At 47.1% G+C, this 15,677-nt stretch overlaps 1 protein-coding gene across 1 annotated transcript in view; it reads right to left on the reverse strand.

Annotated features, from left to right (window-relative positions):
* The window catches only part of Galnt14 (polypeptide N-acetylgalactosaminyltransferase 14), a 198,825-nt gene extending 183,471 nt beyond the window's left edge, over positions 1 to 15,354 (reverse strand). Inside the window, exon 1 of the mRNA XM_026401244.2 lies at positions 15,226 to 15,354. Coding sequence (XP_026257029.1) covers positions 15,226 to 15,354 — 129 coding nt within the window. The remainder of the gene's footprint in view (positions 1 to 15,225) is intronic.
* Between the last annotated feature and the right edge of the window lie 323 nt (positions 15,355 to 15,677).

Consider the following 15,677-nt stretch of genomic DNA (forward strand, 5'->3'; position numbering starts at 1 on the left):
TAAGTCACCCGTTTTGATGTTCTAAGATTGTCTTCATTGTATCTTCTTTTAAACAAAATGGGATCCTATTATGGATCCAACTCTGAATCCTACTCTTTTTTTTTTTTTAACTTGGTACATATATGTGTATTTTCATGTCTGCCACATTCCGTCCTCCCTGGGCCCAGCTTCCCAAAAGGGCAGTTTGGAGAACAGCACACTGCATCAGTCACACATCTCAGCTAACACCAGCAGACCCACCAGGCTTTGGGTGACCTGGTGTATATAAGGAGAGGAATTTTTTCCAGGCCCTGATAACAGCAGAAAGATGTCCATCTTCACATCTTAATTCCTCCAAAACATGTGCAGGCACTCGGGCCTTCTGAAGTCCAGACGCCCCTCCCAGAACAGACTGTTCTAGGTGACTTCTGGCCATGGCTCTGCCAAATCCTCATCTATAGGGAATCAAAAGAGGCAAGATGACTTTCCCATGGGGCATTTCTCTATGAGCAACTACATGCATTAAAGATGAAAACTGGTAGTCCAAGAAAACCCAAATCGACATTGCTGTATGGAACTATGAATTGTCCAACTGTCATTTAGGCTACAGGGGTGGAAGCAAGGGAAGGCTTAGTTCAGATTTCACGGACTCTCTCCTTTAAAAGCAACTGGCACACCCTGAGCAGTTAAAGCCCTTAAACCCTAAACATTTTACTGAACAAAGTCCCTAGTGAGTACAATCTGCTTCCAACTAGGGAAATCTGTTTACTTACAGAGAGTCTCATCTAAGAACAAAAATAAGCAAATGACTTGACTTCCAAACTCTTTTACAATTTGGTTTGCACGGATCTCTGATCATGCTTGCTGCATCCCACTTCAGGAACAGCGCCCCCCCAACCCCTGCTTGCACCCATACAACCCCCCTTTGTCTGACTCCTACAGACTTGACCTCCTGTCCCATAGGAAGAGGGTTCTGTCCTAGATTGTGCTGGCCATGTCCCCTCATCTGCATCGTAACATCATGTAGGTGCGGTAGGAGAATGAGGGTGTCTGTGTTTGTTCGCACTTCATCCCACCCACCCCATTCACCCGTCCTGCTCCAGCCCCTAACCTCAGCAGACCCTGATGATCCTTCCAGGGAGTGATATTTGTGAGCTTAGAGCAGAGATGTCAGGAAATACCCCATCTTTACCTTTTACCAAAGCCTGTGTTCACAGACAAACCCAGAGGGTGGGGGGAAATGCAATGCTCTTGAGATCTAGAGAGGAGAGGGGGAGGGAGGGAGAGGGAGAGCATTAGGAACACACAGAGAAAAAGATCATTTCTCAGCTTAGAGAAAGAGTGGGAGGCAGCAGGTCCTGAGAGCGGTGGATCCCCCAGGGGGCAGCACAGGAAGTCCCTAGGAAGGCTAGTCCCTGGGCCTGGCATCACCAGGAACCCAGCAGCAGAGGGCCAGCAGGATGACTAGGGCTAGGTCGATGACGTCACATCCCTGACCCTAATACCTGGAAGACTACAGGCTCTCCCCACACTGCCTGGCATTGAGGAAGGCTCCTGTCTCCTTGTGAGGCTGTAAACAGAGGAGTAGACCCCACACCCAGGGAAGAACGGGAGCTAAGAACCAAATGACCTCAGAAAATAAGGAAATGCAACAAGAGGCACTCAGGAAAGTGCTTCGTTTTAAGAAGGATGAAGCACATGAGCTCATGATAAGCAGAAGTGTTACCCAACACGGGCTTCCACTGCACACAGCTCCCCTACAGATCTTGTTACGAGGCAGATTTGAATCAGGAGGTCTGGAGTGGCCTGAGGTTCTGCCATTCTTAACAAATGTACCCGTGACACCAACACCCTGGGCCCATGAACCACACTTTGAGAAGCAAAGGTCTAGGTCAGGGGCTATTAAACATGTTGAATAAAGAGGTAGATACTAAAAACTGCAGCTTTATGGGTCATGTAGTCTCCATCATAACTACTCGAATCTGTCATTACAATACAGAAGTCGCCATAGACAATACGGAAAGAGTGTGACTGTGTTCCAACAAAACTTTATTGATGGACAATGTCAGTTGGATTTCATGTAAATTTTATCATACAATATTTTTCTTTGAAATTTTTTCCCAACCATCTAAAAAGGTAACAAACTTTCTGTTCTTATCTCACAGATACAAAAAAGAGTAGAGGAAATTAGTCTGGATTTCATCCATGACCTGATCCCTTGTCTAGGGTGCCCCCAAGAACATAGAACCCACAACAGGCATCCTTGACTGAGTAAATAAAAGTGGAATGCTCAGATAGCCTGTTTTCAATTCCTTTCCCCATATCCTTGCTCTTGTGTTAGGCTTCTGAAATATGGACACTTTGGGGATAAGTGGATCCTGGCCAATTCTTCTTCAAGAATCACTAAAATGACTTTAAAAGACCGCTCTAAGTCCTTCTTCTAATAAGAGGCCCTGTGGAATAACAGGTTCCTATTTTAGTGAAACAGCTTTAAGGATGAGCTTAAACTTCAACCACAGTTCTCCGAGCTAACGGAAGAGTGACGTGATTAGGGAAAGAGAGTCAACCTTGCAGAACAACTCCAAGTCAATTCAAAAGCAGCCATCTCCTGTTATCCCCATGAAGCCCCAGGAAGATTCTCTCCAGCCCCTCGGCTTCACAATCTGCTTTGATTCAAAAGAGAGAAAAGATTTCTATCCATCTTGAAGTCCCTTCTCCCATTAAGCAGTCGTCTGCAGGACCAGTTCTATCTTTACAGTAAAAGAGCAATGAATCTTAGAGTCCAAGGAGGACACAGAGGTAGCCAGTGAGAGCCACTGCTCCACACTCCACTGCTCCCTTGGGATTTGCCCTGGACTGCAGAACAGAACCCTGGTTCAGGCCTGCCCATGCAACCCTGCACTCTGTACAGGGTTTCACACTCAGGAATGAGTTTGCTAAATGAATGGATTAATTGGACCCAGTATCCTGGTGTAGACGGATTTGCCCACCCCATCTTCTCACATTGCACAGCGACTCAAAGGGGGAGACTTTCAAAGAGCTCTCCCATCTCTCTCACTTGTCCAATATTCTAGTGACACTCCAGCCGGGGCTCCAGCATCACACGACCTGTCTTAGCTCCACCACTCATAAGTTATTGGGCCTTTAGGAACTTCAAGTTACTTATCAGTAAATTAGAGATAACCAATACATCATCCAAAGATAATATCCAAAAGAGAAAAAAATGAATAACTGGTACTGCTCAGACACTGTTTATAGAAAAGCACCTGCCTTAAGCAACCAGGCACACACCAGCTAAATTTCAGCCTGCTGATCTCAGGGGGTGGTTATAAACAACAGAGGTTAACACAGATGAAGCCCTCGCCCTTCTCGTAAAAAAGAGTAACATCCCACTTCAACCTCTTCTTTCTGCATGGACTCTTGGTGTATTATGGAGGTCCCTGGTTCCCCTCTCACAGTTCAAGCTTGGAATGAGCATGGTGAGGTGGAAAGCAGGTGGAGCAGGAAGATCAGGGAGCTCAGTCACTTGAACCATTTGCGGGAGCATCCATTCCCAGAGCTTCCCTCTCCAGACATCCCGGAGAGCTCCCCAGGGCTCCTCCAGATCACCTACCCACAGTGCTCAGTGGCACCCCGGGCAGGAAGCAGATGGCATCCCACATTGCAGAAGACACACAGTCAATCTAGTTGTAGAAAGATGCCCAGATGAGAAAGGATGGGGGAAACACAGGTCATTCTGAAGAATCCAGATGCCCATCCCATCCTCCTGAACCAAGAATAACAAAGGCCAAATCTCGAGTGCCACCAAAAAAAAAAAAAAAGCAACCAGGTCATTTCCTTCGCAATTAACCCCAGCACCAATCACAGAGAAGACCCTGTGATCCCTCACCTCTCACCACGACTCTAGACCCATAGGGAAGACCTGCATCCATCCCCAAAGAAGCCCCTTCTCCTTCCTGAGAAGACCTTGCAATGTGTTGCATCAAGGACCCACCATGTGACCCTCAACATATGCCAGCTCTCTCAAACCCCTTCTGAGAATGGAAGGAAACAAGAAAATAATTCAATGGCAGCTCAGTAAACAAACATGCTCAGTATTACAGGGAAATGGAACATCTTGGCACAGAAAGAAAATAAATGGCACACTATACAAAGGGATGAATGTAAAAAGTAGAAAATATCACAAATGCAGCTTATTTATGGTTAATAGCAGGTATTTGTTTTGAGTGCTAATAATCTAATTAGCAGTCAATCCAATGCATCCTCTATTATCAGCTGATCTATAATTACTGCTCCATGCTGAGTATTTTCCCCCAGCACATGATAGCTTTCAACTCCTCAGCACAAACAACCAAATAATTGGTGTGATTATGCTAGATACAGGACGTGTCCTCTCTGAGGGGTGATGCTGGGGAGTTTTTAGCCATCCGCCACGGCCTTTGTATTTTGAGCACCTGTTGACTAATTCCTCACTGTCCCCTCTGCAATCAGTGTGCAGGCATTGCGGAAGCCCCTGGGTGCGCTCAAGAATATGACACTTTGGAGCTTCCTTTTTTCCAGTTTAAGCCTAGGAGCACAGCCGTTCCCAGGGCTCTGCAGCAGAGCCGTGTTCACAAGGGAGGTCACATAGTGGTGGTAGCTCCCACCATCCTCTCTGAAAATGTGAAGTTTTCAATTCCAATGGCGTTTTAAAGTGACTTCCCCTGGAAGAGACAGTCTCTGCTACAAAATGATTTCACTCAGGAGTTTCTGATCTAAACAAGATGTATATAATTCTGGGAGGCAGAACAAACGCAGGCTCCTGAGGCTGGTTGCCAAGGGAAAGGTGAATTCAAATCCTCACTTTCAAGGGACCAGACCAGGTTCAGTGTGACTGTGGGGAGAGAAGCCAGCTTGGGGTGAGCACGGTGAAGTGGAAAGAGAAGGGGAGCTCCGGGGCCAACAGATCTGTTTGGCATCTAGATCCTCTGCTTGCTTATGGGCAGCCTAACCTTGAGCAAGTCACTAGACTTCCCAAAACCTTAGTGTTTCTGTCCTGAAAAACAAATATAACTCACTTCCTGCATAGGGTTGTTATAAAGCACGGATGACTAAGACAGAAAGCACCAGCTCTCACTATGGGCACAGAGTGATAGCTCCCTGCCTTTTTTTCTGGACACTTAAAGAGAGAGAGAGAGAGAGAGAGAGAGAGAGAGAGAGAGAAGAGAGAGCCTGGTTTTGTGCAAGCTAGTAGCTTATGTCATATAATTACATTCTCTGCCATTCAATCTCCAAGCATGATGACAGATTTTAACCTATGAACATAGGTAGATTTCAGCCCTGCCATACCATAGAGCAGCTATACCAAAGCCCTACGATGCCCTCCTGCTGCCCCCTCTGAACCCCTAGGACCTCATCTTTCTCTGATACAGCAACAAAAGGGCTAATACCCAGCAGCACCTACTTGGTTGGCCAGAGTCTGTACCACCCCAGCTGTTCAATGTCTCCCTGTATACAAAAGGGAGCATGATTTGGAAAAGTGCAAAGTTAAACCAAGTCCTTTCTCCAAAGACTGTCTTATTCAGGGGTCAGAAACCAGTGGCTATAAAAAGAATGGAGATTGCTGCTCAGCTCTGCCCTTAAATGAGGTGATAAAACCTGAAGTCACACTCCAGCCACACACGCAGTTCGGATTTTTCGTTTTGAACCTCCTTTAAGTGGAATACACAAAGAGAAAAGAATACGTATCCACCAATAGCTCTTCACAAGATGAACACGCCTGTGTCACCCACCCAGATCAAGAAGCCAAGCAGCACTAGGTCCTGCAAAATGTCCCCCGGCCCCCTTCCAGTCACTAATCCCAGCCAGGAGCAGCCAGGAAGACAACTTTCAACACCAGAGATCAGTTTTGCTTATTTATACTTTAATAAATAGAACCCCACCTGGCTTAATACAACCTGTGAACTAAGGATGGATTTTACATCTGCAAATATTTGAAAATAAAGACAAGGATAATATCTCAAAAGATATGAAAAATACATGAAATTCAAATTTCATTGTCCATAAGTAAAAAGTTTTATTGGAACACAGCCATATTCATTTACATACTGTCTTTCATCCTACAACTGCAGAACTGAGTAGTTACAAAAGAAAGCATGTAAATGAAAATATATATGTGTGTGTATATGTGTATACATATATACATGCATACATACATACACACACACACACACACACACACACACATACAGATATATACATATATATTATTTGGTCCTTGACAAAAGTTTGCCAACTTCTTTGGAGCACAGTCTACCCTTGGTTGCATATAAAATCGTTGGTTTGTATCTAGAAGCAAAATCACAGGGTTGTAGATATGTTCAGCTGTAGCAGACACTGCCAAGAAGTTTTCCAAAATATATGCTTAGTTTTAAAAGAAAAGCTAAAACCTGGAGAAGCCATAATCTCAGTTTAAAGAAAGGCAGGGAGAATCAGAGAGTTGATCTGACCCAGAAGTGAGTAAATGATGAGAAAGCCATCAGGGCCTCTGAGCAGCTATCTTGGTTTACATTTCTTTTCAGTCCTACTCTGCATAATAGTCTTCAAGAAACACAGCACCCCTTACTGTTACCAGACTAGGGAGATGTGCACAGGAGTGAAAAGTTATGCTTCTGCCCAGGATCTCAGGGTACAGCAGGGACCCTGTCTGTCATTAACCTCCCTAACAAAGCATTGCCATAAGCCCTTTGGTAGCTTACCCTAATTGCAGACCAAATGCTCAGGAAGACACCAGCAGCTGCCTGACTTCATGCTTTCCTAAGTTTAAGTACATACATTACTCACACCCAACCTCCACACCAGCCTCATGTAGAACCAGCAGTCTGTCTGCTATGCAGAACTGAGCAGTCAAGAGTCAGCCTTCCAGGTTAACCAGCAGTTAACCAGCCCTCTGCAGTCCAAAAGGCTGGAGCTAAGGGGATGCTAGGTGTCTTCCCAAGCCACTTCCCTGGAGTCATTCCCCTGCACTTGCCTTGCATCTCAAACAGGATGTGTTAGGTTCTTTCAAATGACATTTTTCCTCTTAGAAGGGAAGTGCTTCTGATTGTTTAAGGACCACATTCATCATGAAAGGGATTAAATCAATGGTTTCTGTCTTTATTCCACAATCCTGTTGACGAGTTGATGTGTTGACATAGACTCATGAATGACAGCAAGCCTCATTTCCTGCTGTCAAACCCTGTAGGCCCCTCCCAGCCCAGGACAGAGCTGATGCCTAAGGTTGGAATGGGGGATGTAGGTGGGACAGTATCTATCTGCTTCTCACATCACAAAGTGTACAACTTCAGCCCCAAGAGTGTGTCAAATTTGGCCTCTCCTGGAAGAAACCCACAGTCCTCCTGATTCTCCAGAGACAGGCTCTGTATTTCCCTTAATCCCTTCCTCACTTCCATTTAGAATAAAAAAAGCAACACTGGTGCTTTATCAAAAGCAGAGCAACATTTCTCAACAAGAGCACCAGTGTTTTTGTGAAAATACACATACATACATACACACGTACAGTAGGTATTTCATTTTTCTCTGGATAAAGAAACAAACGAGAAGTTTAGCAGCGCCATAATGGAAACAGCACGTGCTTCATAGTCAAGAGCAGGCTCAAGCCCACGTGCTGGTTAGGCAAGCGAGCCACTCTCCTCCCTCTTATTTATAACCTCGGATCCCTCAGACTTCACAAGAGGGGAAGAGCAACATCGGCCTCACAGGAGTGCAGTAAGGATCAAATGAGGCATCTGTGAATATAAATGCTTTGTAAACCGTAAAACATCACAGGAACGGTGCAGGGGAAGAAGCTACCTCTTATCTGCCTCTTCCCTGATTAATTAGTCAAGTCTTTAAGCCAGTTCCTCATCTGGCGAAGACCACCTGCCCACCATAAGGACATCAGTCAATTCGACACCCAGCTGTCAGCCATCAATTGGCCATCTATTAATAGCCAATTATCAGGGTAGCTTAATTAATCTGTGCATCACATGATCTGATCTCCCCCAAGATCCTGGGAAACAATGGGCCTGAAATACAGGCACCCGCTAATTTTTCAATGGCCAGCAAGGAATTTGGCATCCATTCTGCCTGCATGTGGCAGCTGCAAGTGATGGGTGCATAAATATTGATTGGACCCGTCTCTCTATGGCTGGGGGGAAAGAACATTCTAACATGAATGGTTCAAGTGTTCTCAAAGGAATACAAGAAGCCACATAAATCTTCAACCCAGACAACTATGGAAGAAAATCCTAATTTCCAAGCCTTTGTGAGGACAGACGCCAGGGTAAGTGAACCTCTTTGAAGAGAGCTTGTCAAGATGGGACAGTTCTACCCGTTCTGTGGATGCTTCCCCACTCTCTCCGGGCCTGGAATGAGATGCAAAATGGGCTTAAACAGCAGGGTCCTTAGGCAGAAGGCAGATGGGGCGGCTGTTCTCTTCATCCGGGCATTCAAACCAATGGCAGGAACATGAGTGTGCTCTGCTGTCCTGTGTTTCCTTCAAAGATCTCTGTAGTGCTCCCGGTTAAGAAGACAAGTGACACAAGGAGAATTTAATTATTTTTTTAAGTGTCTAATCTTGTCTCCAGGAAATGGTATGCAGGAGAGGCTTTGTACTTGAAATCAGCATTGTCCAGGAGGCAGTGGATCAGATGGCTCCTTATTTCCAGAGATAAGGGCTCCCGCTGATAAAAGACTGAATGGCTCAGAGTGGCCCAGAGAGGCAACTTACTTACTTCAGAAAGAGCTGCCTTTGTGTCCAGAACGGTGCTGTGACTCCTGGAACCAGCAAAGCAGGCTGCTCCTGACCTTAGAGCCTGTGGGGAAGTAGGGAGCTCCTGCAGAGCACAGGGCCGACACCACTGTCCCTCCAGACACTCCGGGGCCTCCCGACCCAACACCCCAGGGCTTCTGGCTCTACAGCAGCACCAGTTTTTCAGGAGACATGAGTAAGAGGAGGAGGAAGGATGTGATAAAGCAAGCAGGGAGTGACAACGGAAACACAGGAGGAGAGAGGACGCCCTGTGACACCGACATTTCTCGCACCACAGACATCTCTTCCTCTCTGCCCCCAGCAGCATCCAGTGCTCATTAGGTCCTGTGATGGCAGCAGCTGCTGCCAAATGCAAAGACTGCACCCCAGAAGGTCATATCAGGCCATTTATTCTGAAATACCAAAATACCAGAGCCAGCAAATTTCAGGAGCTTCTGCAAAACTCCCCAGGGTACCTGTGTGTGTGTGTGTGTGTGTGTGTGTGTGTGTGTGTGTGTTCATTCTTCAGTATCCCAAAGGGGTTCTTTCTTAATCAGCTCCACATCTGAGGACTCAGACACTGATTTATTTTTGGGTTAATCTAGCGTTTCTGGTAAAATAATTAAAAGATAAGTAATAGACACAGAGTATCTGTGGTATGATTATTTATAGCCATAAGGTCTCCTTCAGAGGTATTCACAGCCAACCCAAACCAGTCCAGACTATAGGCCAGCAGGTGGGAGGCAGGCCGTACTACAGTGTGCTGCTCCCACTTCATAGGAGAGGAGACTGAGCCAAGAAGAGGGGAACCTGAGTTATCCCTAGCACAGCCAAGGACAAAAAGGGACACCCAGGCTGCCATGTCCAGGAGAAAAACTGGAAGGTGAAACCATGCTTGATTCGGATCTGATGGGAGCTATGGAGAGGGCCAGACTCTGTCTCCTGCCTCCAGTGAACAGTGAGTGCCTGAGGGCCCTGGCAGGAAAGGGCCTGCCACCAGTTCAGGATAACTCGGGCCCTGGGAAGAGGCGGCAGCCAGCTGCAGAGGGCACCGTGCACATCCAGACTCACTTTCCCAAACAGATGGCGAGGCTATCATTCTGGGTCTCTAGGGTGAGATGTGCAAAAGCCACGGCAGGGTTCACACTCTCCCCCCAAAACAGTGGAGCCAAGGATCCATCCCTGCTTTCTAATTCAGACTATTTTCCAAAAATGCATCGGGGACTTTGAGACACTCTGGAAGAGTGACAAAACTGTAAACATTAGAAATCAAACAAAGGCACAAGCAACACATTTCTTCAAAATTGGTTCCTGGGAGCCTGATGTGAATGAGACTCTTGGAAATTTGGGATGGGGAGGTGTGGCAAGAAGCTAATCAGACGGCATGGAAACGAGGCTGTGCAGAAATCCCAGACTTTAGGCATCGGCCAACGGCAGCCTTGTTCTGTCTCTATTAATTTATAAATGAACTCTGATGAGTGGAAATTAGCACTTTTAAGTGCTACAAACAGACAGGTAGCTCTGAAGAAGGGGACTCTCTGGACAGACTGGAGAGGCTTGTGACAAGGGCATTAAGTTGCCTTCCTCCCTGCTTTGCTCCTTTGACTCCCTAACTTGAGCGGATTTCATCTGGAGAGGAAGTGAGAGACGAATGCCTGATCCACGTTTCCAGAAAACACCAGGTCACAGGGGAGAACAAGGCTAAGGAGAGCAGGTGCTCCCCAGGCTGACTCAGAGATCCCCCCACCACAGAGATCCCTGGGTCCCTGGGATAGGACCTCTCACTTGGACCTGGGAAAGAGGGGGAGCCAGGACAGCCAGAGTGAGCAGGGACATGGGCAGAGACTCGTTACTAATGAGCTGACTCCTGGATTCTGTGCAAGCCCCTGGCCCTTGGGACAAACCAGGGTGGGCCAAATATGACCCAAAGTGAATTTCCCACCATCCCGATGGAATAGGGCATCTGGATTTAAAAAATAAATAATAAATAAAAGCTTGTTACTATCTAGAAAGTGAAGATTTGCTATTCCCTAAAAACGAATCCAACCTATTTGCTTATTTCCCAGACTGCAAAAGGAGCAGTGTTCCACACCACCAGGTGATATCACCTTCGACACCTGCTCCAGGGATCCATGTTAGAAGGGAAACTAGCACAGCCCTCTGCATGGGCATCAGCACAGCAAACCAAAGGCCAAGCATGCATCTGATACTGGGATACTTCTTCTGCTCCTGCCAGAGTCAAAATTCCCTGGACAGCATCCAATGTGCACGTACTGAGCATCAGTGGATTAATAGGGTCTCCCTCTAAAATTCATAACTTTTTTTAATGGGAGAAATTATCTACTAAATGGGGAATAAAATAACAGTGTCATATACTTAAGGCACTGGTGGTATGCAAATGCTACAGAAAGACAAGCTATTTTCTAATAGCATTTGCTATATTTCTAGTACAGGCCCAATACATTTACATGGGCCCGAGGCACTTTATTCAAAGCCTTTACGTTTCTAATACTTTCTCAAAAATTACCCTCGGGCCCAGAATTCTTTTGCTTGTACTAAGCCCTAAGCCCCTGGACTAAATTTAGTTTCTTGGAAATAAGAGACAAATTTGCTTTTTTTTTTTCTAATTCTGTCAGTTATTATATAATTCTCCAAATGACAGGAGAAAAAGAAATGGAAACATTTTTCGGGTCCTTTTCAGTGATATAGTATTTATCATTAAAATACAGTTTGAATTAAAACATCAAACCTGTTACATGATTTCCAATTCGAAATTAGAGCTTTGCTGAATAATTTGGAAATGGGGAACCAGTATTAAAATCGAATCAACATTAAAAAGTCAAATTTAAAGAAATCTTTATCTGAGCTATTAATAGAACCAACCCTTCTTAAAACTAAGGGGGAAAAAAAACCAATTAATTTTCTTAAACCAGGACTTCAGCATGCCTTCCTTACATCACTTGAATTGTGACCAACTAGGCATAGGTTGTATGGGGCCTCCTTGGAGGGTGCCAATTCTAGGTGAAATGGGACATGTATGTACTAGCATGGTGAGAAAAAGAGGACAGGGACTCAGACCACAACCAAATGTCTCTCAGCCCAGAAGCCCTCTCCCCATCTCCACAGGAAGCCCACTGCTTTTGCTTTGGAAAATCAGCTGACCCTCTTCACTACTTGTACTGGGGCTCAAAAAATGTCACTCCAAAGTCAAGGTCTCAGAAGTAGAGTCTCTCTCTGAAATTTTTCTGTCCTCCTGTCTCCTGCTCCCCATTCTCCCCACCAAAGGCAAGCCGTAGAAACTAGAATTTCTCTTCCCCAAGTTGGGTCATAGAAACTAGAACCCCTTTCCCCCAAAGCAAGCCAAAAATCCAAAAATATTACTCTTATCTTCCCCCACCTTTCTGACTTAAAGATTACCATAAAGAAATTGTCTGACCTACCTTTTCTGATAGATCATAACCCCCATTCCAGAAGGTCTAAGAGGGAAGAAAGCCTTACAAAGAAGCCATATAAATAGGTCTTGCTGGTTTCCCCACTCCATCATTAGCACTACATTGTACCCTTTTAGTCCAGTCCTTTTTCTATACTGCTGCCCAGTCTCCCTCAAATCTAAACATAAATATAGACAGTTCACCCTGGGTTTGGAGGTCTTCACTCTTGAAGGCTCCTATATCATATAAAACTATGATCAAATTAATTTGTTTTGCTCTTCTCTTGTTAACCTACCTTTTGTTACAGAGGCATCAGCCATGACCCTTTATGATGGGTAGGAAATGGCCCTCCCCTTTTTACACCTCTACCCTGGGAAGAAACCTCAGTAGCATGAAAATTTCCCTAAGACTTTGGCATGTGCAGGAGAGAGTTTCCCCAGGACTATGTATGAGCATTTCCTAGAAAAACTTAGTCTACTGAATTCACTCAAAACCTGAATTTGGTCCTTACAATCAGCAAGTGTACCATCTGAATTCCTACTGTTAAGGGAACTATCTTTGCAGTGGCAGATGACTCCTAAAGCAATGTTGCTGCAAGTATTGAGTCCAACCACCCATCAGAAGGACGTTTCCTGCAAATGTGCACTCTGTAAAGCAGAAAAGCCCCCTGACCCCCTGTGAACTCCTCTGAGAACAGAGAAGGACTTCCCTCTGAAGTGGTTCCTGTCTTAGCACCTCAACAATTATGCCAACCCCTTGCAGTTCTCCAAGAGTGAGGAAGCTCTGGAAAGTGGGTGGGGAGCTCATGCTGTAAACATCTCCAACCTTGCTGTATCACCCACAAGTGCAGAGCCATACCGGAAAGAAACACAGAGCAGGCAATCACCAGAGTGATTCCATTTCATTCTAGTCTTGATGCTCCCACTTGAAGAGCCTTGTTAACTTGGGCCAAATGTTTGTCACTCAATCTCATCTGCATAAAAATATTACCTCCTTTATGTGGTTGTTGTGAAAATTAAATGAGGTAATATATGTGAAATGGAATCTGTGAATTTGTAAAGTACTATACAAATGCCAGCAATTGTTATTTAGCTCATGTGCATATGCTCACACAAGCTTGGGTTCAGGAGCACACTTCAGAAGAATAAAATAATCACGCCAGGAGGAGAAGAGGTAGGAAAGGAAGATGACAGAGAACACACAGAAGGAAACAGATCCTCTTGTCCCAAATCCCTGGAGTAAACTAAGAATAAGTAAGCTTAAGGTAATGAGGTTCAACGCAAAACAGAAAGTTCATGTCCCTGCAGGCATCATTAACTGCATCACAAGGAGCAGAATCACCTAGGGATAAGGTAGAAAAAATTCTCTAGATCTGAGATGAGTGAGAAAATGGACGTGATGCTATAAAAGCTACTTGAAGTCACCAACCTGACCCTGTCACTTCCCTGCTTAACATCCACCATGACCCCTAGCATCACAAGATCCTACCCACAAGGTCCTCCCCAGCTTGACCCTTCATTGGTTCAGTGGCCACATACTTTGTGCTCACATTATGCCAGGCTGACGCAACTGCTGTGTCATTCCTTGCCCCTGCAAACCTCTACCTGAGATGCCCTCCTAACTTCTGGCAAACCTGTACCTCCTTCTCAACTCTGTTCCATTAAGTCCCCCTCCTGCTGTAAGTCCCCAGGGGCTCCCAGAACGCCCAGAGCAATGAGCCATCTGAACCCTCCAGCCTGGGTGTCCTGGCCCATGACAAATGAATCCCCTTCTTCCAGGGAACAAATTCTGCATCACTGTACCCATAACACCTAGCACACTGCCTGGCACAAGGCAGGTGCTAAATAAATGCTTGAACAACAGCTGAACATTGGCAAGATTCCAAGATATGAGTGCCCAGAGGACTTAGTTAAAAGGGGAATCTGTGAAACAACTTGATTTAGCAAAAAAGATTCTGAGTGTGGAGACTGTTGTTCAAACCATCAAGTTAAACTAAAGCAAGTTAGGAAGGACCCTCAACCTCCTTCCTAATCTACGAAATAAGAATAACAACACCAATTCACACAACTACTTATGAAGAAAGCAGGCACATAGTAGGATTTCCATGCATACTAAGGGGATTCTCACACACACTCCTGTTTCTCACTCTCCAGTTTCAGACCATAAGCTTCTCCCAGGCTTTTTCCCAGTCCCTAGAGGACTGCTCTGGACATAGTTTATAAACCTTGCTTGGCTGCCAGCAAATCCCCCAGAGATCTCCCTCTGTGTCCCACACCAAGTCTGTGCAAGAGAAGGAGAAAGAGGAGCCCTGAAGCTCAAGGGAAGAGTGATCCTGTAGGGGGAACCTTCCTGCTCCTCACAGATGCACCGACTGGGCAGGAGTTGGAAAAGCCACTTAAGATTCCCATTTCTCCAACTCCCCACCAATACCAAGGCGGCTGTTCTTAACAGTCTCTTTAGTAGCGCTTCCAGCACATTCACCCTCCAATGCAGCCAAGGGGCTGGGGAATATTTGTAGCAACAGGCCGGGTGGGCTGGGGCCGCAGAGGCGGCAGGGCGCTCGCCCGCGACGCTCACGCGCGCGCAGCGCACCCCGGCCTCCCGGCCTCCCCAGCTCATTACTGGCAGCTGCGGGAAGGAGGTCAGCACAGCGGCCAGACTTCTCCTGGGCGCCGACCCTGGCAGGCGGTGCCATCTGCCCCAACCGCCAGAGACCCCCGGCTGCGCCCGCCCACCGCCAACCCCTGGGCGCCCCCTCCTCCGTGGGACCCAGCGCGCCGCTCAAGTTGGGAGCCCCACTCCGCCCGCGAGCGCGCGCCCCAACACCCACACCCGCTGCCACTTAGACACACCACGGGTCCAGAGACGCCCGGAGCACGTTAAATTCAAGAAACACCTCGCGGTGGCCGCATCTGGAGTCTGTTACCTGCTCGCATCACCCAGACCCCCAACCCTGGCTTCCCGGAGACCGCAAACCCCAAGAGCGGGCTGCGCGTCCTCCAGCAAGCCATTGTCCCATGCCCAGCGCGCCGCCAAACCACGCACCTTGGGGGTCCGCACTTCAGGTTCGGGCGGCACCTCCAACTTCCTCTTGGTTACCCAGAAGAACAGCAGCACGGTGATCCAGAGCACCCCGAAGATCGGCAGCGCCAGGCGGCGAGTCAGGCGCCGCATGGTCCCCTTTGCCTCCTCCTTTCCGCGACGCGACGTCCCTGGGGCACCCCCCGGCGGTCAGGGGCGGCGGGGCAGGAGTCTCCGAGAGCGCCCCTCTCTGGAGAGCACTAGCCCCAGAAACCGGGAGGAGAGGGGCAGGATCCTGCAGGGCGCCCTTTCCGCTTAGGAGAGAATCGAGCCGGGGGCGGGGGCTGCCGGGCGCCCGAGACGCGGCAGGGAAGGGACGGGGGGCAGTCAAGCTGGGCGCCGGCTCCAACGGGAGAAGCGCGGTGGCTGCAGAGATGCTCCCCACGCCGAGCCGCCGCCGCCTAGCCCAATGCCGC

The sequence above is a fragment of the Urocitellus parryii genome, chromosome 12, assembly GCF_045843805.1.
Source record: "Urocitellus parryii isolate mUroPar1 chromosome 12, mUroPar1.hap1, whole genome shotgun sequence".
Lineage (NCBI taxonomy): Eukaryota > Metazoa > Chordata > Mammalia > Rodentia > Sciuridae > Urocitellus > Urocitellus parryii.